At 42.0% G+C, this 26250-nt stretch overlaps 2 protein-coding genes across 2 annotated transcripts; one reads left to right on the forward strand and one right to left on the reverse strand.

Moving 5' to 3' along the window:
* Nucleotides 1-325: 325 nt before the first annotated feature.
* xirp1 (xin actin binding repeat containing 1) lies at nt 326-12087 on the reverse strand. Its single transcript, XM_072362987.1, has 9 exons — nt 11955-12087; nt 11762-11816; nt 11369-11674; nt 8656-8744; nt 8404-8546; nt 6377-6528; nt 6126-6167; nt 836-5299; nt 326-402 (listed from the first exon to the last, which is right to left on the reverse strand). The coding sequence occupies exons 1-9, from the start codon at nt 12077-12079 to the stop codon at nt 400-402; spliced, it is 5379 nt and encodes a 1792-aa protein (XP_072219088.1). The 5' UTR covers nt 12080-12087; the 3' UTR covers nt 326-399.
* A 7311-nt stretch (nt 12088-19398) lies between these two features.
* On the forward strand, nt 19399-25716 carry LOC140269015 (cysteine/serine-rich nuclear protein 1-like). The gene is made up of 5 exons (XM_072364041.1): nt 19399-19551; nt 21960-22174; nt 23533-23795; nt 23876-24178; nt 24326-25716. The coding sequence occupies exons 2-5, from the start codon at nt 21988-21990 to the stop codon at nt 25241-25243; spliced, it is 1671 nt and encodes a 556-aa protein (XP_072220142.1). The 5' UTR covers nt 19399-19551; nt 21960-21987; the 3' UTR covers nt 25244-25716.
* Nucleotides 25717-26250: the final 534 nt, after the last annotated feature.

Consider the following 26250-nt stretch of genomic DNA (forward strand, 5'->3'; position numbering starts at 1 on the left):
TCTGCTCATTTTCCTGTTCATTGCTTGGGTTTGGATGTGTTTCACGTAGGCTCTCTTTACTGATTTTTCCATGTGCTGTAATTTCTCGTTGCTTATCCGTTGAGTGTGTAGGAAACTGTAGGCTTTGTTTTGGAGGAACCACTGCATTTGTTATGTTGTCTTCAACACAGCAGATTACTTTGGGAGCAAGAGTTAGTGAGATATTTGGTCCTTCCACAGCAACAGATTTCATCCACTGTGGCTTTGGTGGTAAAGCTGGCTTCTGCTCCTTCAGTTTCTCATTCTTTTCTGGAAGTGGAGGTGGAGTTAGTCTTTCAGAGCTGGTTGATTTAGAGTTTCCGTATGCTACAGGGCTGGGGGTTGAATTCTGTGTTGTGATGGTTGGCTGTCGTTCACAGGTTACTGAAATTGAAGGAGATAATTTTGTGTCAGATGGAGGCACAGACACCACAACACACTGATTGTGAACAGTCTTGCTCCTCCCTGAACAACTCCTGCCTGAATTCCTGTATATCATTGCAGCTTTATAATCTCCTTTGGATACATTTACACTAGACTTTTCAAGAGATTCCAGAGCCGATTGCACATTTCCCCTCACAATATTTTCTTTATCTAGGAACTTCTGCTCTATTGCTGCACCCTGCAGAGATCTAATAGCTGCTTTCACATCTCCTCTAACAACTTCCTCTGTCTCATCCTCAGTTGTTTGACCATTAAAATCACAGCCTTTATAAGGTGGCAGTGATTCCTGGGCACTGTTACTGACTAGAACTGCACTTTGTTGACAAGCCTCAAAGGAAACATAGCTTCCCTGGTCCTTCTCTGCATCACTGACCTTTGGATGACTCCTGATTTGCTGGCATCTGGAGGAGGATGAACATGTAGACTGTGCTACTGTTGAAGAGCTTTCCGCTTGTGCTGACGTGCTCAAGTTGTATATTTTTCCAGGGACAATGACCTCCCGCTCCATGTGCGTGCTTTGCTGCTTGGCCATTTCAAGAGACTTTTTAGCTGCTTTCACATCTCCGGATATAATAACCTCTTTTTGTGATTGATTTCCTTCCTCCACAGGATCTTGGACTGACAAGTCCATGTCATAGATCGTTCCAGGTTTAATGATTTCCCGCTCCACACACATGCTTTGCTGCTTTGCACGCTCTAATGACTCCATTGTTGCCTTGATGTCACCAGGTACAATTTCCTCTTTGTCCACAATGATTGGTGGCTTTACAGTAAGTTGTTGCTTTGCAGTTGAGATGTCTCCTGGGATTATTTCTTCCTTTGGCGTACAGCTATCAACGCTGACAGAGCACTCAGATGAAAAAACCTTTTTGGTGCTCTTTACGTCCCCTGGCAAAACATCACAAATGGTTCTCTCAACCTGCTCCTTTTGCTGGCACAGGCTCTTCTTTGCCTCCTTCACACCCCCCTGAATTGTTTCAAATGGCTCTTTGGCCAAAAGGTTGAAATCAGCTTCACATTCCGATTCTTCTGTATGAAGACTCTTCAGGTACTGTAGATCTCCTTTCTCAATGCAACTTTTGTACAAGTTCACATTTCCCTTCTCATTTTCATCCACTCTACACGATGCTGCAGTTCTCTGACTATTGGCAGTAGCCAAGAGATTTCCAATTGCAGACTTAACATCCCCTCTCTCTGTAACACGACTCTCAGTTTTGATTTCATGATTGCTGATAAGTGAATAAACTGACATTTCTGCTTGTCCTGCTCCAGTCTCCTGCATTATGATTCCCTTTTTCAAATTCTTATCGTAAATCAGCATCTCATCAATTGTTTGGGCGATGTTTCGTATTCTTTGATCACTCTCGATGCTGATAGTTGTGGTTGACTCAAAAACTGGAAGCTCCATTACCGTTGTGTTAAATTGACCCCTTTCGACCTCTCTCAGAAGAGTAACTTGTGGCTTGAGTGTCGGCTTGAGCAGGAGTTGCAACATGATGTTCCTGATGTTGCCCTTAACAATGTCCTCTTTCTGAATCTGCGCGCCCTCATTGCTTTCAAGCTGATATTTTGCCATAGTGACATCCCTGCTCTCATTTGCTTCTATTATAATACCACTTGAGTGAACAAAATTCATTTCATCCAAGTGTAAAAGTGTGTCTGCCACGCTGGTGGCAGTGATTTTGTCCAGTGGAGTGGTCTCAAAGAGCCAGGTGGTGCACTTCACATCAGCTTTTGGTATGTCCTCAACACCTTGTACTGAGGCATCTTCGGGCTCTTTGATCTTGTCCAGCGGCTGCGATTCAAACAACCAGGTGCAGCGTTTCACATCTCCCTTTTGGCTGTCTTCCCTGTGGACTGTTTTTACAGGACTCTGCTCCTGAGGTTCTCCTTTCAGACTGTCCATTGTCTGATTCTCAAAGAGCCAGGTGGAGGTCCTGACATCCCCACACTGGACGTCAGTGACACTAACCATTCTCACAAACTTGTTGCTTGACTGGTCGGATTCGAATATCTTTTTACTTTGCTGCACATTGCTGCTTCCAAAGTCTTCAGTAACCCTGACAGAGGGCTCATCTCGATTGGTAAGAGAATCCAGAGGTTGTGTCTCAAACTTCCATCTGGCTGATTTGACGTCCCCTGTCTTGACATCTTCTTGGGTGACAGCTCGGATCACATACACTTCATTCTCTGCCTTGATGGCATCGAGAGGCTTTGTCTCAAACATCCACCTCGCTCCTCTTACGTGACCAGTCATGACCTCTTCTTTCTTTACAGTTGTCACCTCGTAAAACTGTCCCTCTTTGTCTCTGATGGCATACAGTGGTAGGGACTCAAACAACATGGTGCTTGACTTCACATCAACATTGCTCACAGGCTCTTCCACCCATACTGAGCTTTGCTCTAGGGGTTCCTCATGGATCTTATCCAGTGAGGAGGTTTCAAATATGAACTTCTTATTCTGTACGTCACCACTCTCAAGAACCTCAACTCTCTGCATATTTGCGTCAGCACAGTCCTTATTGATCTGGTTCATGGGGCAATTCTCAAACATCCATGTAAATTTGTTCACCGAACCCTTTTCAATTTTTTCGTCTTGGTTCTCCCCCTCAGAAGTTGTCACAATTTCGGATCCTATTTCATCCAGTGATTGGGACTCAAAAAGTTCTTTGACTCGTGAGACATCTCCTGACTGAAAGTCGACCTGGCTGATACATCTCAGATCTACTTCTGAATCTGAATTTTTGCTGATTCTATCCAAGGTTTCTGTTTCAAAGAGATGTTTCACAGTTTGGACAGCAACTTCGGATTTGACAGAATCCTGTATGGTGCTGCAAAGCTTCAAACTGTACGGTTCACCGTCTTTGATGCTGTCTAAAGGCTGAGACTCAAAAAGCCAAGTAAAAGACTTAACATTGGTGTTATCAATTGAGTCTTTATCTTTTGCTTTTTCTGACTTGTCATACAAAATATCCATCGGTTGTGTTTCAAATAACCATTTACAGGTCTTGACATCACCTTTACAAGGTTTTTCTTCCACAGAAGGAGCTTGCTCTGTCTGATTGAACTTGCAATGGATCCCATCGATTGTCTGGGTTTCAAAAAGCCACTTTGCCATCTTGACATCACCTGTGGTGTCCTCTTGTCTGGTGATTCCTTTGATCACCTCAACACTTCCTTTTCTATCTGCCAGCTGATCTAAAGGCTTGGTCTCAAACATCCACTTGTAGTTTTTGACTTTCCCTTTGATGAATTCCTCTCGGCTGACAGTTGTAACCTCATGGAGGCTTCCAGAGCTGTCCTTAATTGCATATAAAGGTGATGTCTCAAACATTGCCATGTTACCTTTAACATTTCCACCTGCAATGGCATTTTCCTTCTCATAAATCTCCTCATCAGAGCGAGCAATTTTGCTCAAAGGAATTGTTTCAAAAAGTTGTTTGAATCCCTTCACATCCCCCTTCTCAATCTCTTGCTCACTTAATGAGATATTCTTTTCAACACTGCAGCTCTCAAATATTTGTTTTTTGCCTTTTACTTCTCCTTGTTCATCGGCTGAGATGGCAATTTTCTGCAGGCGTCCAACTTCATAGCTATCACTCAGTGTCTCCATGGGCTGAGTTTCAAATAGCCACAGAGAAGTTTTGACATCTCCCCCAATTATAGCCTCCTTTTCCAGAGACTTCTCCACTGCATTTCCTTTTAGAGTTGCCAAGGGTTTTATCTCAAAAAGCTTCCTTTTGTTGATGACATCAGCCTCTCCTGTGTAGTCAGCCACACTTCCTTCAAACTTCTCTACTCCCACCACCTCTTGTATCGTGTCAAATGACTGGGTTTCAAACATCCATCTCTTTTGGTCAACTCCTGCTCTGTGCCCCTCCTCCAGAGATATACCACGAATTATTTTCACTCCATCACTTCCCTTATTAATCAGGTCCAGAGGTTGGGTTTCAAAAAGCCAACGGGCAGAGCTGATTTTGCCACTGTTGATCTCCTCCCTGCATATGGATTTAATCTCATGGATATTACCGCTGTTGTCTCTGATGGCACAGCCAGGTTCTGTCTGGAACAGTTTCAAAGTCTTCTGGACGTTTCCTTTTTGCTCCTGAAGCTCAGATTTCAGTTTCAGGAAGCTATGGTCTTCAATGGAATTGCAGCGTCCCAAGTCACCTAGTGGTTTAGACTCAAAAAGCAGCCGAGTCCCTCGGACATCACCAGAATGGATAGGTTCTTTTAGAACTGCCTCAACAAGTTCACCCTCTTCATCTTTAGATTTGTTGAGAGAATCCAGTGGCTGAGTCTCAAACAACCATGCTGATGTTCTCACATCCCCTCTGACAGAAGTCTGTCTTTCAGCAGACCTATATTGGGTGCTGTCAGTGTGCTCAAACATGGAGGAGGTGCCTCTGACATTTCCACCTTTTAACTCCTCATCATCCAGCAACTTTTTGGTTTCATGAGGATCTCCAATATTGTCCAGAGTCCAGTTCTCAAAGATCCACCTCATGGACTGCACTTCACCCTGATAAGCTGCGTCGCCTGCCTGAGTGCTCTCTGCCTGTATGGCTTTCATTATCTCTTCATCCACTACATCATCAAGACTTGCCCGTAATTCAGGGTGGATGTGTTTGAAGAGCCTCCTCAGCTCACTCTTCTGCCGTTGCTGATAGAACATGGAGAAGGTCTCTTTAGGTGGAGGCGCAGGGAGGCTACTTAATGCCATAGATCCTTCATAGTCTAGGGGTCTTGGAGGTACAGGAGGGGGTGGAGGGAGAGGCAGGTCATCTTCATCATGAAGTGGTTGTGAAACTGTGATTTTGCTGGCTGCATCAGCCATCTTGAAATAAAAAAAAAGATAGGAGTAACAGTATAAGGATCTACTTATCGAAAACTGTATCAATTAGAATATAGAGAAGCATGCATGTAGTGAAAAAAAGCGTGCTTTACCTTCCTCTGTGCTTGTGTTGTTTTTCACAGCAAACCATCCTCTGTCACACCAAGGTTAACTAAACACTTCACAGCTGTTAGTTGGCAGACGACTCAAACACTCCAACTATATGTTGTTTTGACACATGAACTTCGGAGATGGGCCTAATATTCAGATCTGGACCTACATACTCCGGACTCTGCTCGAGCGCGCTCTCTGATGAAACTCCACAGAGATTCCAAAACATCTCGTGCCAACATTTATGTTGTCACATGTTGTCCTATGTTGTCACTCTTGAAAATATCAGGGCTGTAGTGATGAGGGAAAATAGCTCCAGTTTCATGATCTGTCATGAGATCACATCTTTTTTTTCACTTTGTCTGGTAAAGCCCATTGAGATTCTCACTTTAGATTTTCAATTTCTAAAGCTTAGAGTTGTCAGCTCTTGGTGTGTTTCGACCCTCTGAAACACTACATCAACACAACTTCTGCCCTGTTGATGGCCCTGTACTTTACTTTTTTGGGTAAGAGTATTGTTTTTCTCAACAAGACTGTTTCATTTGACAAAATTTGGTTTTGCCTTTGTCATCTAATTCTAGCTGCAATTGTATTGTGCTTTTTTGTTAATTCATAAGAACTTATGTTTAATGTGTCATGCAAGCAAAGACTGAACACAGCACACAATGATAAGACACCACATTCTGTTATAATAGATGCTAAGAGAACTACATGATACCTTATTGATTTTAGCTCTCGGTCTTGGAGCTCCGATGAATTCCTATCCGAAAACAGGAAAAAGGGAGTATTAAAGTCAGCTTGGATGACAGGCATTACATCTGTAATTCTGTTCACATTCACTGTACTACGCATATTTAGAGAGTACTCTAAATGAGTTGCTCTCATTGTGTCAGAGCACAGTGGTTATTCCCTGCGGAAGCTCTCCACCTCAGTGTGTGGGGAGGAATGAAAAGCATGTCAGGAACTCACTGGCTGTTTTGAGCCTCCTGTGGAGTCAATGGGTGCCGCTCTTGACAGATAGAGAGCCGATCTGTCTCTCACTGAGGGGGGAGTAGATATCCTGTCTCTGGTTAGTCTTGTCAGGGTGCCCCCCTTATTCAGTGATGGACTATATTTGTCATCTGTAAAAGAAAGGAGAAAAAATATATGCATTTCAAATTTACCTCAGTTTTTTATTTTTTAGAATATGTTCAATATACCAACAGTGAAGTAGAACAGTTCTGGGAAAGGGAACACTATTCTTAATTCACATTTGATAGCAGACACTTGTAAAGGAAGGATATCATTGTATCCTAAAATAGGTGTAACAGATTGTGTCTAGTGTCAGCCACAAGTTTAATGATAACAGCGTGATTGTGTATTTTTAGTTGCTCAGAGTGGATGTATTTATGTTTTACCCCCCTGTAGCTCCCTGTTAACCTGTGGCACCTTCTACATTTACGTAATTACGTGAAATGATGCTTCATTTACAACAATGCCAACTTTTGAAGGGTTTGATCCTGGTAGCTGACAGATAAATAGGCCCACACACTGCTTGCCTGCTGGCTGGGTCACTCACCAGACAGCATACCATGGAATGACTGTGACGCCCAGGAGGAAAAGAAAACAGCAACTGCTAGCTCAGCTGGAGTGACACAGATTGTTTGCACATTGTTTGTAGTAGCTCTGTGCCACCAAACCATCAACACCTGACCTGAGGAATGCAACTGCCTGACCCTGTAAAAACCATGGAAATGATCTCAACTGCATTATTTAACCAGAAGTTGTTTTAGTCTGTTTGTTTGGTTAAAAAACAACAGATCCTCTCAGTTTGTATTGTGTCAGGTGGAAAAAAGATTGATCAATTGACTAATTTGAAATAGGAATTTGGAATAAAAAAAAACAACCAAAAAACAAAGTCATCAACGGTATTGTGTACAATACAGTAAGTTTGGAGGTCAACAATGTATGTTGTCCAGACCATCCATCTGTAACTAATGGCCAGATTGAAACAAACCTCCCCTTTTCGCCCACTAAGCCCTCATGGGACAAAAGGACGGACCAGCGAGCTGGCGCCTCTCACGAGTCTGGATTTAAAGCATTTTCATAGATGGATGAGCAGACAGAATGAAGCAACCAAGGGCCCTGCGTGTTCTGTTAAAGTCCTCACCCACTAAACTAAGAGGTCACTTGTCATCGCCCGCATGCTCACACAAACCTATCTGCTAAAATACTGATTTGTAAAACCTGGCTGTTGCCAATTTAAACTCAACATTCTTTGGCTTCCAGTAGTCTGATTGCTTTCTCTATGATTCCCACACTTTAAGAGAGAATTGTGCTGACATGTCTTTGATCTGGGTTAATTCTCCAGGAATGAAGAGGAGCTATTAGCGGCGCAGTAATGGGCGGGTGTTTTTGGCTGCTGGCAGCTGTGCAAATGGTGATGAAATGCAGTTGGTATTTGTTCCTCACCACCTTCGCCGCCATCAGCTGTTGCCGATTGTAGCCACATTCACAGACTGTAAAGAAAACCAGAATCCCAAAAGACATCTCCTACTGGAGGGCTTCAGATACCCCAGACAGCACACACACCCAACAACAACAACAGCCATGTTTTGCTGTCCTGGATGCTTTAATGGCAGAAATGCTAATCCTTACTTGTAGCTATCATCGCTCTAAGGAGTTCCCAGTCAGTATTTTTTGTTAAGATATGAGACTGAAATTGTGTTTCTGCTTAAGGTTAACGGCGATGCTTCCAGGTTGTGCGATTTATAGCACTGATATCACTCAGAAAGTACCAAAGCATCCATCCACACATACACATAAGCATCACATGCATTACACATCCTTTTATACTTAACAATTTATCACTTGAGCACTGGCATGATGTTAAACAAAAACTGTTTCAGTTGTACGTTACAAAGTGTCTTTCAAAATCGTTGTTGTGCACTGGCACTGGCACCGACATATTCCTATAATTTCCCTCAGTAGAACAGATTTGATGTACACTCACTTACTAAAATACAGTCCAGCGTCGTTCGCCCGGTTACTTCCCTTCGTGACTCTGCCAAGTTGAACAACAGACTCTCGAGGCCCCTGTGATGTGTGCCACAACCTGTCTCTTCTCTTCCAGCTCGCTGTGGCTGAACTCTTTCTAGTCCTGTGGCCTCAGTGACAGCTGATTTTTATCTGGGCCCACTGTCCAAGAGGAGGACTTTCGCTATTTTGGGATGGTGGGCTGGCTGCTGCAACAGGCCTGAGTCAATCACCCCTGTTGGTCACCAAAAGCCTGGGACACCCAGCCACCCCCCTTTCCCATAGCTACATTGTCACCCACTATAACGGGCGCTGGGTGGGACTGATAGTATGTGTGTCAGTGGTCGCTGAGTAATAAAATAACACTGAGTAACACATGAAAGATCTTATTTTGGCAAAGTGGTATAATCTAGAAAGTCTTTATTGTGTCACATATATTCTTCTGGTTGGCTGTAAGGTAGTTTCACCAACTGAAATTAAACATATATGTCTATATATGCATTGTTTTCGGAAACTGCCCTATGCCTGTGGATGCCTACTCACACTCACACTTTCGTTCTCTTACTCACACCGCAGGGTCAAAACATTTGTATGCCGCAGCAATATCAGTTCCAAAACTCTTAGAGGGATGACTCAGAAGGCCAAGGTCTGCGTCATGATCAGAACAGCGACAGCCTCAATCCTATCTTAAGCATATGTGCCGAACACATAGTTATGCTTTTACACCACTTCATCCTTGTCTTTATTTGGCTATTTTCCCTCCCCATGAAACAGCACATGGGTTACTGCTCACCAACTCTTTTGGGATTTGCACAGTGACTCTTGAAATATTACAGACCTTGATACTGACATGTTTGCTATGGAACTTCACATAGATTCATCTGATATGCTGGATATTTCTGGATGTTTCAGCACTGTTGTCTGACAGAAACAGACACATGATTTGTCTTTTAAAGCAAGGACAGCTGGTTACAAGCTGCAACACCAAAATTTATATGCCCATAAATCAAAGCTTTGAGTGACCTCAAGTACTGATCCCATCTGCCGTCTTGGATGTCTTAGAGTATAAACATGAAATTAAATCCCTCTGCTTACCGTGAGTGTGTCCGGATGCTCTGCCGTAACACCCCGGGAGCCCATTCATAACCTTTGCTCCATCCACCTGGGTTGTTATCTGTGGATCAACAAGAAATTGTATATTGAAGAGTTACGATACAATGTTTTTGGTGCATCTAGTGTCGTTGCTTACTGTGTCCCTTCTCAACTGGTCAAGTGGGCCTGTCAAGAGTTGAAATAAAAAGAACTAAAAGGAATAGTTTGACATTTTAGGGGGGTGCATGTATTTGGTTGCTTGACAAGAGTTGAATGAGAAAGCAAAATCTCACGTCTGTAAAAATTAATGAGCATAGAAGTTTCTAATAGGCATATTCAAACTTTTTAGAGAAAACAGCCTTTATACCTGAGGACTAAGGATATACAGGACAGTGCCAGAGTTCTAAGCCATCCCTCATTTCTTTGTCTTTTGCTGCCAACCAGCCTCTCTCTCTTGTAATCTTTTGAAGGAGTCTTGAGCAATAGTTCTCCAAACTTTTTGAAAGTCTTTCACAGTTTTCATTTGGACAGTGGCTTCTTTTATTTATTTTTTACTAATTTACAGTCTAGTCCTTGTGCCTTGTGTCTTTTTCTTCGTTTAACCACTTAACATCGATCTATGAATCATTTAAGCATAAAAGAGGCAAATAACTCAAGGGACAAACCAGTGTTGTGTCACATAACTTAGCTAAGAACCCATTTTAAATGGTATCTTTAGACATGTTGTTATTAACAGTCTGTCAACAGAGACATGCACTTTCAATTTATTTTGCTGCATCTGCAAAAAATATAAATAAATAAATCAATCATGCAGTTTGACAAATATAAAATGGTATTTTTGCAACAATAAGGTGATTCCCTAAGAGCTCTTTGCTGAAATTGGGACATTTCTCATCATTGTATGCATTCTGTCCCTTGAGAATTTGAGGTAACTGGACAAGTGGAGGACAAAAACAGAAGTGGCAGACCTGAAAAGCTATCTACAGCAGATGAACAGTATCTGAAAGGAATGTCATTCAGAAACAGGAAAAAATCCAGCAAAGACCTGACACAGGACCTGAGAGATGCATCTGGACCTTCACTTGATCCATCTACTGTTCACTGAAGCCTCATCAGAAATGGTCTCCATGGAAGGGTGGCTGTCAAGGAGCCATTCTTAAGGAAGGGAAACGGGGAGAGAAGGCTGAGCTATGCCAAGTGACATAAGAAGTGGGCTGAAACTCAGTGGCAACAGGTTTTATGGAGGGATGAATCCTCCCCAGAGGCCGGACCTCAACATTTTTGAAGCAGCGTGGGATCATGTTGACAGAGAACGGAACAAAAGGCAGCCGACATCCAAAGAAGAGCTTTGGGATGTCCTTCAAGAAGCCTGGAGAACTATTTCTGAAGACTACTTAAAGAAATGACAAGAAATCTTGTTTCAGAGCGTTCAGGCTGCGTTGAAGAATAAAGGAGCTCATACCAAGTATTAATTTCAACTTCTGTAGACTTGTACAACTCTGTTTATACCTTATATACTGTATTTCTAACAATATGTTTTCCTCATAATATATAATGAAATGAGGACTGGCTCAGGGCCTTAGCACAGCGATGGTCAAACTTTTCCTTCAAAAATTCAGGATGTTTGATAACTGCTTGCTGACACTCTGCATACCAGAACCAGCACCAGTATACAGGCCTGATGCCAATAAACAAAACATAGGCCGGACAGAGCAGTGGTAAGTGTTTATATAATGTTCATGAAATGCTATTTCATGCGTCACTGATTTGGTTTCTGGATTGGCTTGGTTGCTCTGATATCCATCATGATTTCTTGTTAGGAAACAGTTCTGTACTTTAGGTACTTTCACTCACCTGAATTGATGCGTCCTTCAGAGGAGTGTTATGACTTGTCCTGTCCTGATGAGGGCAGTCTCTCCTTGTTTTATTGCCAGCTGTAGACACAGTGTTGAGCCCCGGGCTGCTGTTGAAAGCCTGCTCCAGGGTGGCCTTGGACTCAAACAGGGCGCACAAAGCTCTGGTACCAGAAGTCTCTTTTTGGGGGAGGAAGTCCATGGAGCGGCTCTTGGACAGAATACCGCTTCCTCCTGATCCATAGAGAGCCACATTCTTCTTGCTGTCTGGCCTCCACGAGCGACCGTCCGCACAGCTTTCTGAGGCCTGTAGACAGCAGCTGTTTCTTTTTAAAATGTGTTTCTTGGTTTTGATTGTCATTAAATCAAAGTAGTATGATAGAAGGGCAATTACCTCAAGTTTTTGCTCATCTTTTTCAGAACTCCTCAGGTCAGTAGAACTTTGGTAACTATTAGAGCAGAATTATTGACAAAAAGATTAGCTTTGCCCTGAAGACTTACATCAGCTGGGCAGCACTGAGAAGCTCTGTATGCATACGTATGCACGTGTACATGCAAACTGAATGGCTGTGTTTTAAATAACTTACTGCTGAACCAACTGAGAGACAGACTTTCTGTTCCAGTTTGTTGAAGCTGGCATGACCCATGACCTTTCTTGAACCCCAGACAGGCTCCTTAAGGACTGAGTCCTCCTCAGGCCAAATGGCTCCATTGCACTCTTTTTAAGAACAAGCTACAATAAGGAAGGAAGATTTGTGCCCATAAAATCACATGATAGCCAACTTTTTACTGTCCTCTAAGCTTGGAGTTTCCAACAGTGCATACTTAGAGCAGAGCATATCAGAGCAACAAATACTTATTTAAAAATTCCTCATTCTAACGTGAAGTTAAAACACTTGAAAATGCAATCATAAAGTTTGGGATTAAGCTTTCTTGGAGTTGTTGCATAACACCGACAGTCATATGACTCTGTTAATGTTTATGAACTTCAGCAGTTCCACAGCAAATCCCAGTGTATTCAATGGGAAGAGCGGGCCACTGCAGAATCAGTAAATGATTATATTATTGCTAAAAGTCATTCACTGATAACAAAAAAAGAGGAAGCTTTAAAGAAGAAGTTGCATCTCCTTAGATTTTTTAACGGAAACCTGTCTTTAAATCTACACTTTAGAAAGGTCATATAAAATATAAGCACTTCTAGTAGCTTTAAATCATAACCTTTTTGCAGTGTTATTTAAAAAAATATTGCTGTTTTTTTCTTTTTCTTCTGACAAATCAAGTGAAAGCTGCATACCTGAGGAGGAGAAGAAGAAGGAATCACCTGTGCATCACCAGTCTTTCTGCTTTACTTGTGGTTTTGGGGCATCTCTCACAAGACACAGCAATTTCTAGTGGCCAAAGTCCTTTAAGAACTTGTGATTCGAGCCTTCCGGATATGACATTTGCCACCATAATATCACTTGACAAATTAGTCTTTTATAGAGCAATAAAACACGAGACAGGGATTTTTTTTTTTAAATCGAGTAGTGTATGCAGAAACTGATGGCTCCGTTTGACAAATGATATATTTCATTCTGAGTGTGCAAAGCATGTGATGTGAATACATTTATTTATTCATTTATCCGTCCATTCAAACATAAAATTAGAAATTTACAGTCTGTTATTGCAATGCTGAGAGTGTGAGGAATTGAAACTATAAGAAACCACAGAACAGACCTATGAGTTTGCTTCTGTGACAGCTGGTCCAGTCAGATGTTGGGGTGTTGAAATGCCTGACATAGCTGCTCTCTTACTGTAGCTCGTGCCAAGACTCAGATCAGTAGCATGTTATCTGTGTCACATGCATACCTTGTCCCTTTATTTCTGCAGCAGGAGCCACATTCATTCATCTTGCATGCCATTTATTCTTCAATGTGCTGAAACAGATGATAATGTGTGAAGATGCTTCAGAAATTTTGCTGACACAGAACACAACCGTAGCACCAGGAATCCACTGCAGCTCAAAATGTGTAATTACAATGCCACCAAAGTGTTGACACATTCATCTTTATATCTCACAAACAACATGTCATAAAGTTTCATATATCACAGCGCAACCAGAGAGTTGCTCCGGTTAAAACGGTCTTATGTCTTTCATACTTAGCTTATAATTCATAATAGGAAATCAGTTAAATTAGGCTAACTATGCCTATCTTTGCTTGTGGTTTTTATATGTTTTTGAAGTAACATTAAGTTGTCATTATCATTTGTTTGAAAGCAATAAAATGCAAACAGAGCCAGCAACCTGCTGGTGAACATGGTCAAACCACTCAGACCAAGACTAAGATATTTTTCTTAGGAAGTTAAACTTAGCAAAAACTGAGCAAATATTGCATTTAAAAAGGTTTTTGGGTCTGGAGGCGAGAGGCGGGGTAAGTCAGTTATTAAAATTCTGGACAAATTCAGTATCAACATTTTTAAATGAAACCTATTTCTGTAAAGGGGAGCTACATGAAGGAGTACAAATCTTCAAGAGCTTTTTCTCTGGTTGCATTCACACTATAGTTACGTAACACCAGCTTTTTAAAAAACTGTATATTGAGACGTCTTACAGGAAGTTACAGTTTACACAGAAGTAAATTACACCAGTGTGAATCTGGTACAGTTAAAGACAACAGGAAGGAATTAACCCTGTGGTTGATCTGCAGTGGGAAGAGTGGTTCATGCATTGTCTCATGGGCAATTACTTGTAAAGAATGAGAGAGAGAGAATGTAAAAAGGAAAAAAGGAAAATCCAGGAGATGGCGCCAGAGCAACGTGGCTCCACCCATAATAAATGTGGTTAAAGGGCATTCTAACTTTTTGCTTGTTGACAGAACTCTGTTGTGATTGCTTTATATTTTGCCATGTGCACATGTGCACATGTACACGTCACATCTGTTTTCAATACCATGTATATACACAATGGGACACGTGTACTTACTTCAAACTCACCCTTAATGTATCGTGACACAACTCTTCGTACAAGCGCATGATAAGAAACATTGGGCTTCGGAAATCCCTGAGAAAAGTGAGAGGCCCATCCTGTGTCTAACAGTTGTGTTGTCAGGCTTTAATGCATGTGTTTTGCCAGCTGCAGTGAAAGAGGAGAGAGGCAGTGAACGTGTAGGGGAAGGAGGGGGGGAGTCACAAAGGACTCACCCACACGGTTTCAGTACAGAGCAGTCAGCACTGGTCTGAACAGCTGAGAACAGAGCAGGTCTCCTTCCTCCTGCTGCTACACGCTCCTGCAAAAGCCTCACATGGAGACACATGTGACAGCCACCACCAACAGCAGAGCACACTGTGCTGGAACTCGAAGGGTTCAGGAGCTCCCAGTGTAGGGCTGACAGCCAGACTCAGTCAGCCGTGGCAGCATGAGAACAAGAACACGCACAGACTTTATGCACTCACACTCACAGTGCATGATAAAACTGCCACAGGAGAGACATTAAGAAATGAATCTCTGCTCAGTGATGCATTTTAGTTTCGTTCCCTGATGCAAAACGCCTTGTGTGTCCATGTAGCATCACACAGGCGAGCCTGTAAATTTGTAAGGAAGGTCACCACAGCTCTCTTGTTGACAAGAGGCTCATTGTACAAGAGGGAATGTCAAACCCAATCATACATCTGCTTAAAGCTTGAGTTGCTCACATGCAGCTGGAGATAAGATCACTTCTGTTGGATTGTAGTTGTGTAACCTACTTTGTACTGTGGCTGCAGCTGTACAGGTTCTTGTTTTTGCAGCATTGTGATACATGGAATGTGTTTTACATTACAAGTGAGCTGCTGCCCCAGCTGCATATTAGCATAGATGTCTTTTATATTAATAATTGAGCCTACATGTTAGACGGCGAGCACTCATGGGCTCTGACATGTTGTAACTCTGCCAGAGATACGTTACACTTGGCACAGGTCCAGACTGTGGCATTATAGAAACACAGGAAGCTCTTTAGTACCATTCTCCCTGAGGTGATAGTGAAGATAGTGTCACATCACTCAAGGTGTCACTAGGGGGAAATTTTACCTACATTTTTATCTGATGACATTACTACTAAAGTAGGTACTCTGAGTTTTTTTGTTTTTTTTTACTAAGTTTAGTTTAAAGGCCCTGGAAACATGACCTTTTTACTGCAAACAATAGCAATGATATCATCTGCTAACATTATTTTGGTTATCTTTAGGGAACTTCTGACAGGAGATTTGAAGCCTGACCATGATTTACCATTACACATGTCCAGTCTGTCAGAATCACTACTGTCCATATTATCTGCTCGTTTTATGGAGACATCATTCTCTCGAGCATTTCTGATTCACTATTTGCAGTAAAAGTAAGATTAAATGACTCATGATTAGTCATGTTTTTAGTATTATCAGGCTGATAACTGAAGACTGATGAACTCTCTCTTTCTCTACAGCAACAACAACTCCAGAACAACAAGGAACCAATAACCAAACATCTATAGAAAGGGTGGATTTACCAGCTCAGACATTATATCTTATAATCAATGTTCAGGAGGTTTTCATTTTTTTTCCTACTTCAGGGCAGTGGAATTTGACATTGTTGTGGCAGGGCTGACTGACATGTGCTGGTGCTTTCTTCAGTAGATGTGAAAAAGGTCTGGTTCGATTCAGATGGTGTTGCAGCTGTAGGTGTCAAGAGTTTTACTTGTGTGGTGGACTTTGTTGTGCCATCTATGCCAAGTGTTTTTGTATTTCTGACGTTGTCATATCCTTGTATATACACAGATGATACCCCAAATATAACTTTCAATTGACTTCTTGAAGGCTGTTTAAAATTGTTTTTTTTAAATATATTTTTATTCTTACTTACATTTTTTTTTCAACTTTTCAACACATAGAGTCACCCTTGATTTATTTTATCTTAACAGATTTTGCATCAGAATATGGGCTGTTTGACCAGATTATGCAGCAGAGGGAATCCTGCGCAACCCTATGGGTGGGTTTTAGTGATTAATAAAAACTGATCTAACTACACCCAAACGCCCTTTCTAAACAACTGCTCACATTTTTCTTCTTACAGACTTTGGCTTTGCGCTTAGTCTCTTGTGATCAGTTGAGTTAATTGGGAATTGCTTAACATTTTAAACTGGGTGTTTAATGTCAAACCTTAAGACTCAGAAGACAGAAAGAAAAAAAAAGCTAAATTCACAAAAATGAGTGAACTAAAGTCAGAAAAGAAATGTCATCAAACTTACTTAAGAAAATTATGCTAATGATTTGAAAGGTGCTGACTGTTGATGATGATGGCAACCGTGCTGCTGATGAAAGGAGGAGTAATGACTCACTGTCCTCGGAAATAGAAACACTTGGGCTATATTTTGTCTTGCACCCATGGTGATCACTGTCAAAATATGACATCAGATGCTATGTATAAAAGTGCCAACTTATGAGTACATGTGACATTTGTAGAGAAGAAGACACCATCTATCTATCTATCTATCTATCTATCTATCTATCTATCTATCTATCTATCTATCTATCTATCTATCTATCTATCTATCTATCTATCTATCTATCTAGTTAGTTAGTTAGTTAGTTAGTTGCTGTTTGATTGAGGAAGACGTTTTGCAGACAAAACAACTTCCAGGAGGCATGTTGCTCTGGTAGGTAGTCAGTATATCAACAATTTCAAGCTTCCTGTGCTGAGCTGAAACTGTCTCCAAAATACTATAGGTCCCTGAGAAAGTGTCCACAGGAGGCAAGGATGAACCGGGGCAGCGTTTGTCAGACTCTGTCATGGTATTGCTGCATGTGGGCCATCGCCGCCACAGCTCGACTGAGAAAACCGGGCCACCACAGCCGGTGGCAGCAACCTGAGAGGCTGTCAGAATGTAGGTTAACTAGGCTATAGATTGTGTAACATGGACAGTACACCAAAAAGTCCACAAGTGATTTCTTCTCACTGTTCTCTGACTGTAGAATGGAGAAAGGGTAACCTGTTAGAGACATAATGCGAGTACGTGACAGTGTTGAGCAGCACTGAATTATTGATTCTTCTTTGTGATTCACGTGAAACGTGAGAGGCAATTAAATCTGATAGAAATTTAAGGTCGGTTTACACGCTGATTGCAGTAGGGGTAGGTCTACCAGTAAATTGTGGAAGAATGGCTGCGTTTAGAGTCACAACTGGTCTAAAACTGACTGTTGCAGTGCTGCTTACGTGAAAAATTAATTTTGCTACGCGACTCAACTCAGGTTTGTACGTGACATACTGGCGCTGACTAAACAGGATCGGCCTCCTCCTGACACATTTTAGACACTTACAAGTCACAGTGTGCGTGGTGAGAGGCTGCAAAAGGAACAGGAAACTCCAACTGTAGTTCACAGATGTATTTTTGTCTGGGCTGCGCAACTGTGCTATTAATAGCCACAAAGCCTCACGGAGTACTTCCATCATGTGCTATGAGTAAGTCCCAATAAGATATCAGAGATGGTGCACAGGCTGGACGTGCCTTCAGTGATGCTGGAAGTATAGTTTTAGTACACAATAAATAAAAACAACAACAACAACAACAGAAATCAGGTCTTTGGTAATTGTTTCGTGTTGTTTTGTTGCACTAAGCTTGTTCTCGCTGCTTTGTCGCTGGTGTTTACTCCCACGCAGGTCAGTGGAGAAGTGAAAGCCAAAGTGGGTCACACTCTCATAACACACTTACGCTGAGGTCGAGAAGCTGCCCATTTGGACCCCACATATTCGGCATTAGTGCAGTTTTTGTTTAACTCATCAAACTGACGTGTAACAACGTGAGGGTCAAAAGTTGAGTTAAGAAGTGCTTTAGTCTTTGCGTTCATCTGTCCGTCCATCTGTTAATCTGGTGCGCTGTCTGTCTCCGTGAGAGCTCAGCTTCATTTTCCTCCTAGTCGGGTACGCAGAGTAGCCTATGATTATCTTTAAAAGTAGAGCCGCTGGAATGTTAATCCTCTAATTATCTCTACTTACAGAAATCTTGTTGTGAAAAAAATCCTCATAAAAACTCATTTTAGATATTTCAAAATTAATCTGTGTATAAATGTGCACATATAAACTTTCATTTATGACAATGTCTGTTTGGGATAGAAGCAGGGAAGGGGATTTCTTGAAGAGGAAAAGTCGGGCTTTACTCCCCAACACCAAGATCCATAATCCTATTTCTATCAACAGCTTTGGAGTTTGTGGAACACCGATATTACAGGAGTCCTAATTCAGTAAAACAACACGAATGCAACGAGAAGGTGTCACCTTTTACAAATGCCTAATCACCATTTCCATGACAGGCCTGAAGGCATATAAAAATACACGCCGTAGGTGAAAGGGAAAATTGCAACTGTGAGGAACATGTGAACGTCATTGAACTTTATCCTATTTTAGTCAATTTGGAATCTTCCCATTACTTTGCCATTGTCTCTTAATGTCACTGAGTTTCTTTTCACTGAAAATGATCAAAGTTTGAAACCAATTCGCATCCAGCTGGAGTGAAAACAAACACGCAGCTGTTTACCTTCCGATTACTATCTCGAGCTGGAGGTTTAAAGGTTCGCTATTTACCAGCTCGTCACTGGTGGTAACAGCAAAGTGTGAACAAAACAGACAGGAATCTGTGGGCTGCAGTGAGTCTCCCGCCTCTGCATGTGTCACCGTCTGCGTCAAGACAGACAGAGAGGACACAGAGACAAAGTAAGTAACACAAGAGGATAAAATCCCTAGCATTTCCGGCTTTGTTTAACATGGCGTCTTGATTGAAAAATGCTAATATCCATATTTGGTGAATGTTATGCTATGTTTATGTATGGAAAATGTTTCAGTCGAGGCTAAAAGTTGGAATTATTATCTGGTTTTGCTTGAGCTTTTAAAAGTGCACGTTCGGTTTTTCTGTTTAATGACTAATTAAACCAATCACTAGCCAGCTATTCCAACATGTTGCACGCAGTAGTGCGCAGGTGCGAGGCCTCAGCCGGTTCAAAGACAGGGAACTCTCTTGCTCTAACACTGTGTCTCTTCGGGAGCTCCCAGCCAGTGCTCTCATATTCACATTGGGCACTACTGTGTAGCTTCACATAAACACAGGCGGACACAAAATGCTCAGCTGGCTGGACCGTTGACAAGACCCATAACTTTTTGTCCACTTCAGCCCTCCTTATTAGTATGCTGTCTTTTACTTTGTGGTGAGTAACCAAACATTAATTCACCATGCTATAATATTTCATAGGGTTTTTGGTGTTAATTGTACTTAAAAGTGAATTGAAAGTTGCTGTTGTATTTTTTTTTAATGTACCACTTCGCATTATGTTTATGAAGCATAACGTCTATAATAAGATGGTAACGTAAGGCTAATTACTGTACTAATTATACTGTTGCTTGGTTTCAAATGAGCTTCTTCACGGTTTTGGAGTCATAAATACTTTTTTTTTTTAATACCCCAAACAAACTGCAGAATGTGTTAACTCTGGTGCTGTGGAGCGCCAGTGGACATTTGCGTTAATACGGTTCAGTTTAAATGGAGGCTGTGCCCGCAAGTGTTTGTGCCCGTGCAGAGAGCGCGCGGACAGCGGGGAACAGTGTTGTCATTGTAGCTGACAGGACCACCGTGTGTGTCTCCCTCCGAAAGGGGTGAAGAGGTCAGCCGCCTAACGACTGTTATTATGCCAAACAGGAAACGACTCCTGTACTCCTCCAGTGAAAACCCCGTGTGACATCTGCGTAACATTCCTGAAGGGGTTTTAAAGTGTGCGCGAGGACAAAAGTGAAACGGCTGTACACTAACCGTGCATCGAGGGACTTTGGTTTTCCAATGATATCATAGTGAAACGTCTGCAGTCTGTCCTTTATTTCTTAAGTGTATTAACCCCGTCACAGTCCCTCTCCATATACACGTGAGCGCGCCCGTGCACACTCTGCTGCTGCTGTTGCTTTGAATCTTTTAAATAATTGATGTCCTCTCAGTGGATACCTAGATGTACAGTGAAGTCTCTACTCTGTCAGATGTGTAATAAAAGTGATGTAACTGGGCCATGAGACAGCTACAGCAGCACTGCATTGCAGTATTAATTGGAATTGCATGGAAAGTAATTGTGTTTGCAGGAAAACATTGTTTTGCTACATTGATAAGAGTCATCTATGAAGCACCATTCATGCATTGTAACTGCTCAAAATACTCGCTGAGCTGTGTCTTGTTTCACCTCTTATTTGCAATAAATCCAGGAAGTTAGTCTCTGTGCACACAGACACAAAGACACGCACGCACCGGTTTATTTGGTTGGTATTTGCTTGCTGCAGACAATCAGTAGTCCTTTGTCTAGTGGACCGTGACTGACTGTGTGTTAGTGCGGGATAATGGCTGTTAGTGCAGACAAAGTTACACAATGCTTCTAACAAGAAGACATGTCGCTGTTTCACCTGATGTGTTCATGCTGCCATGATGCTGGAGCTTTTTAGGGTAGCTTGTGTTAAGCGTTACCTCTCTTTGGTGTGCAGCTGTTGCCAGTTGGATTCCTAATACTATTAAATGCCCCACTCTATAAATTCTAACTTATAGTGTTCATATTTGATCTTTTGTATCACAAGTTTTCCCTTGAGAAAAGAATCAAACCAAACTTGAGCTGAAATATTTGCAAAAAAAAAAAAAAGTTCATTTGTTCGGTGTCATCAAGCTGAACATTTTTCAGTTTCGGAGTTGTCCAAGTAAAATTATACATCTGAAAAGTCGAACTTGTCTGGTGTTTTTTTTTGGTTATTTTGGCTTTTTTTGTGGGTGCAAGCTGAAGGATTTCATAGTATTGCTTGACAGATGAAAAGAATTCAGCACAAAGTCAGTCGAGAACTTGGCAGTCAAAGCTATTACCTGTTGTTGGTGACATCCTTCCTCTTTTTTTTTTTATGTTCTGAATTTTTTGATACCTTAAACCGACTTAAACCTTTGCTGTGGATTGTTGCCCTGAAATTACTCTCATTTGGATTTACTTTCCATGTTCACATCCAAAAATAGCAGCCGCTCGATCCATTACATGCTTAGCATACCATCGTTTGCACGTATTTCTCCCAAAAAAACTCGAAGAATCACTGGAATGTTTATTGCTGTGCGGGGAATAGAAGATGAGCTGTTATTGTTGTTGTTTTCTTCTTTTCTTTATCTCTCAAACACACAGCTGGTTGTAATTAAAGAGAAGAATTTCAGTTCCCATGAGTATGCCTCTGAAACATAAGCTTGTAGGATATTCTCTGTCAAAATGACATCAAGCCGAGACCAGCTCGACCAGCAACAGTGCAGTACTCAGCAGGAAAGACTGTCACTTTCAAAAGGTGGTGTGAGCGTTTGGTGCCTCAGACAGATGTGCGAACACATCATTGTTTTGTGTTGCGGTGTTGCGACATTTTGCGTTCATCGTGAACGCCATGAATGATTCATAGATATCTTCTGATAGATATCTTGCTGGATTGGTCAAATAAGTGCCGCTCTTTGGTTGAAACCACATAAGGAATCACTTTAGTTTCTTACATTATTAATCCAAGCATTGATTAACACAGAATATTAGTTGTTCCAACCAATGTCCATATTTCCTTTGTGTTTGTGCAGATTGTGCATCAAACATCACTGCCAAACAATGAGAGGCATCCTGAAGAGAAAGTTTGCAGCGGTAGAGACAAACCCCTGCTACCCATCTTCCTCCTCGTCTCCATCCTCCCTCTCCTCCCCTGCCTCCTCAGAGTGGGAGTCCGATGGGGAGAGCAGCTCCTCTGTGGACCAAGATTTCACACCTGACAGTCCTGCTGCACCCAGCACTTTGTCCAGTAAGTATCCCAGCTCGGCACGACTGTTTATTTTTCCCCCTTCTTTCAAATAATGCAAACCTCTCCCTTATCTGCCCCTTTTCCCATCAGCGTTTTATAGGAGTGTTTCTTATCACCTCGCAGCAGCAGTTATGACTGACTGATATGAAAACGCCAGCCTCGGGGCCGCTCCAGATAACACGCAGAGAGTGTCTCGCATCTGTGGTGTAGAGGATCATTTGCCTGAGCAATAGGAAGTTGTCGAATCGATTTGAATAGCAGGATCGCTTTATACAAGTCATATCAAATGGCTTTATTTAGACATAATGAAACTTAACATGCTGTCACTCATCACTTGTACTGATAAAAGGTGATAAGACAGTCACTGCCGTAGAGCCATAAACCCTTTGTCTGTGACACCTTCTGTGCCGAGACCCCCGGATCAGATTAGGAAAAGTTCAGAGAAAGCAGCACAGGAGGTACATCTTCCAGGATGGACAGACATCCAACAGATGATGTGTGAATGTCCACGATGGGGCTGACGCAGTTACAGATAGATTCATATTGATAATGACGGGCAGCTCCAAGTGGATTTCAAGGTACTTCCTGGTGCTGCTACAAAGCAAACAAATAGACACAAAGCAAGAGAAAATGACACAGGAGGAGAGAAAGTCTGCTCCAAAAGACGAAAATCCAGATCCATAATGTCTTGGATGAGATATAACTAGATCTCCAGCTGGAGGAAAACCGGAGGACATAGATGAGGAAAAAAGGTACAAAGGGAGCAGGACGCTTATGTGCCAGCAAATAGAGGGTTTAAGAGGTGTTTTCAGACATTAGACTGAAATAGTCAGTTATATCCTGGTAAACTTATAAGTAAGAGAAGTCCGAAACTGGCTTACATTTTTCACCTCTATTGATCTGTCATTGTTGCAATCCAGGCGTTGTCTTTCCATGCGTGTGTTCGACTACTGACCCTAATTATTTTCGTGAAGCGTATGAAAGAGTTTAAGGGCAGTTTTTACCAAGCATCAAGAATTACTTCATATAATTGGGCTAAAAAACAAACACTCTTAGAGTACTTCACAGTTGCATTTGTCATACTGTCTTTGTGTGAAGGTTCTTCTACTTTCTTTCAGTAAGGAGAACTATAGAGTACGCTAAAAATCTAATGTCGTGAATGTGGTGTTTTCATGAAGACAAATAGCGCTTTCATGTTTCTGTATGTTTTTATATTAATGATTTCAGTAAAATAAAGTTTGGGAGAATAAAGATCAAGAGCATACAGTTGATTTTACCGTATATTCTGTAAAAGTATCAGATTCCCTTGTTAAAACTTTAGCTGATGTTTCTGGTGTTTGTTTTTCTAACACAACCAGTTCGGTCCATCCTGAAGAAGCCCAAGCTTACAAAAGGACAGAGGAACGTGCGCTTTGATCAGGTGACAGTGTTCAGTTTCCCACGCTGCCAGGGCTTCACCGGTGTGCCCAGTCGTGGAGGTGCCACCCTGGGCATGGTGCAGAAACACAGCGCCCTCCAAAGGTACTCAGTGGCAGAGCATGCACTGGAGCAACGGCACAAGCGCACACAGAGACGCCGAGAAAAACTGAGACAGGAGAGGTTTGAGGCATTAAAACACAAAGTAAGTGTACTTGATTTATTCTACTTTCACTGCTCCTCAGCACAAACGTCCACTTACTATATCTATTTTGCTGATTCCAGCTGATCGTGAGTGGATCTGTTGACCAACATGAAGCAGACAGGCTCTCTATGGATCAAGTCATAGATGAAGACACTGAGGTTCTCGTGAGTGACACTGAGCAGGAGGATGGAAGTTTCCTTCAGCCATTCTCCTCCAAACAGCGGCAAGCCATCCTCCAGGCAGCAGAGGTGAAGTTCATTGACAGGGAGGAGAAGAGGCAGCTTCACGCCCTGCGGCTTTCCAGACAAAAATGTGGATGTGACTGTCGGGGCTTCTGCGAGCCTGAGACCTGTGCATGCAATCTGGCAGGCATCAGATGCCAGGTACACCACTCGCTCACTACATATATGTAAATACTATAACCAGGGAGCCAGCATACAGTGTAAGGATGAATATGAACTTGATTTATCCACAATGTCTCACAGTGACAGTGTGACCCTTTTTCTCTCCCTGCTTTCTTTGACTCACAGGTGGACCGCTTCAACTTCCCTTGTGGATGCACAAAGGACAACTGTGGAAACACCCAGGGGTGCATCCAGTTTGACGCCAGGCATGTGCAAACCCATTACATCCACACTGTCATGAGACTGGAACTGGAGAGGCGTCTGCAAGCTGAAACACTTAGCCCAGAGGACCAGACAGGGCTTCCGGAGGAGCTTAAGTATGAAGACGAGGACGAGACTCATCCGGTGCAGGATAAGAGGTGTCCCTTCGGGTTCACCTTGGAGGAGGATGGCCTTCCTCTCACCATGCCCGTTACACCATCCTTCCATTTCACCCCAGAGCGGCTGGTGGTCGAAGAGAACAGCTGCAGCAGCGACATGACGGAATCCTCTTGCTCCTCCTCTGACTCTGACGCAGGAGGATTCCTGAGTGGGAGTCAGAGTCCTCCTGAAGGTGATGGAAGGCTCACCTCTGCTCTTAGTCGTCTTGACTCTGAAAATAACAACCCTTCATGCAGCCAGCTGAGGCACAAAAAACAACCACTCACGCAGCACGGCAGCAGCTCTGCCACTAATAACACGCCCGCTGACAGCATAGGACCAGAGACAACCATGACGTTCACAGACAACATAAGCAGGACCTATCTTGATGAGAACGCCAATCAGTCCAGAGAATTCTTCGATAACGACTCTCTTGAGGACTTCCCCAACACCCCCTCCCCCACTGTGGACTATTCCTTAGGCAGATACGTGGACCTGAGCCTCTCCTCTGACTCCGACCTGGAGTTCTTCGACAGTGACTACCCATCCGGACCACTGTGCAGCTCTTTCAAAGAACACAGGCATTCAGGCAGTTTTCAGCCCCTCCAGCTGTTTAGCTCTGTTAATTTACCACAGTACGAGTCGAGCACTCACCTCCTGGAATCTCTGATAGGCCTGACGTAATCGAGAACAGAGCAGCTACTGTAAAGATGTTTTTATAGTTGATTTGAAAAATCTCGCAATATATAGCAAGAACCTGCCTGAGTGAATGAACTGTAAAGAGCACTGCTTTTATCTATTTGTAATTATATTTAAATGTACAAAGAATGATTGATAACCTATTTTTCCTAACTGCACAATTTTTTTCTACTGCCTTAACTGCACACTTGAAGAATTAGTATGTCTTGTTTTTTTTATTCCTAAACTTAATTATTTCTGTTGTATTTGTTAATTATTTTTATTTTTATTTTCTTTTTTTTTACCATGAACACCAAAAATATCAGATTTTATATTGATTTTATTAGATGGAGTTGATACATTACGGGAATGATTTTCACAGTGTGCTCACTGTGAATTATCCCTCATGTCTTGAACATTCTGTCCAGAGAATCTCTGTACTGGAGTTAAAATAAAATAAAACATCTTTATTTATTTCACATTCGTTTAAAAAAATGGTAATTATTTGCTCTGTGGAATCTTGAATAAATGGAGACTGGGCAAATTCCAGTAGCTGAAGCAATGTGTATTAACTGGTAATTTAATGACAGCAGTTTGAGTGATTTGTGGGCTAAGAGTTTCTCTTTGGCTTCTGTTATCATCCACAACAATTATTAATAGATTCACTTCTGTTGCCAGTTTTTAACTTGCACCAGTGACACTGAAAGTACTGCAAAGTCCAAGTGTGCATACAGTATCTGATTTTTGACAGCAGCCTTTTTTATTCCTTGTTGCTAGAAAAGCACATTAGCATTGACCATACACACCTAAACCTTCCAGTGTGTGTGGACATTACCAAAACTCATACACCTATTGAATGTGGTGAATATTAGTGCTGCAAATCATACCTGTACTTTCTTTGAAGTGTATCAGAAGGTGTCCTGTGATAAACTTATCCTTGTTTAATGTGCTGCCGCTATTGAATCATTGTTCTATTCTTATCTTCATTTCTATAGAGGCCATATTAAAACATG

This window comes from Leuresthes tenuis, unplaced genomic scaffold, assembly GCF_036924035.1.
Source record: "Leuresthes tenuis unplaced genomic scaffold, fLeuTen1.0.hap1 SCAF_14, whole genome shotgun sequence".
NCBI lineage: Eukaryota > Metazoa > Chordata > Actinopteri > Atheriniformes > Atherinopsidae > Leuresthes > Leuresthes tenuis.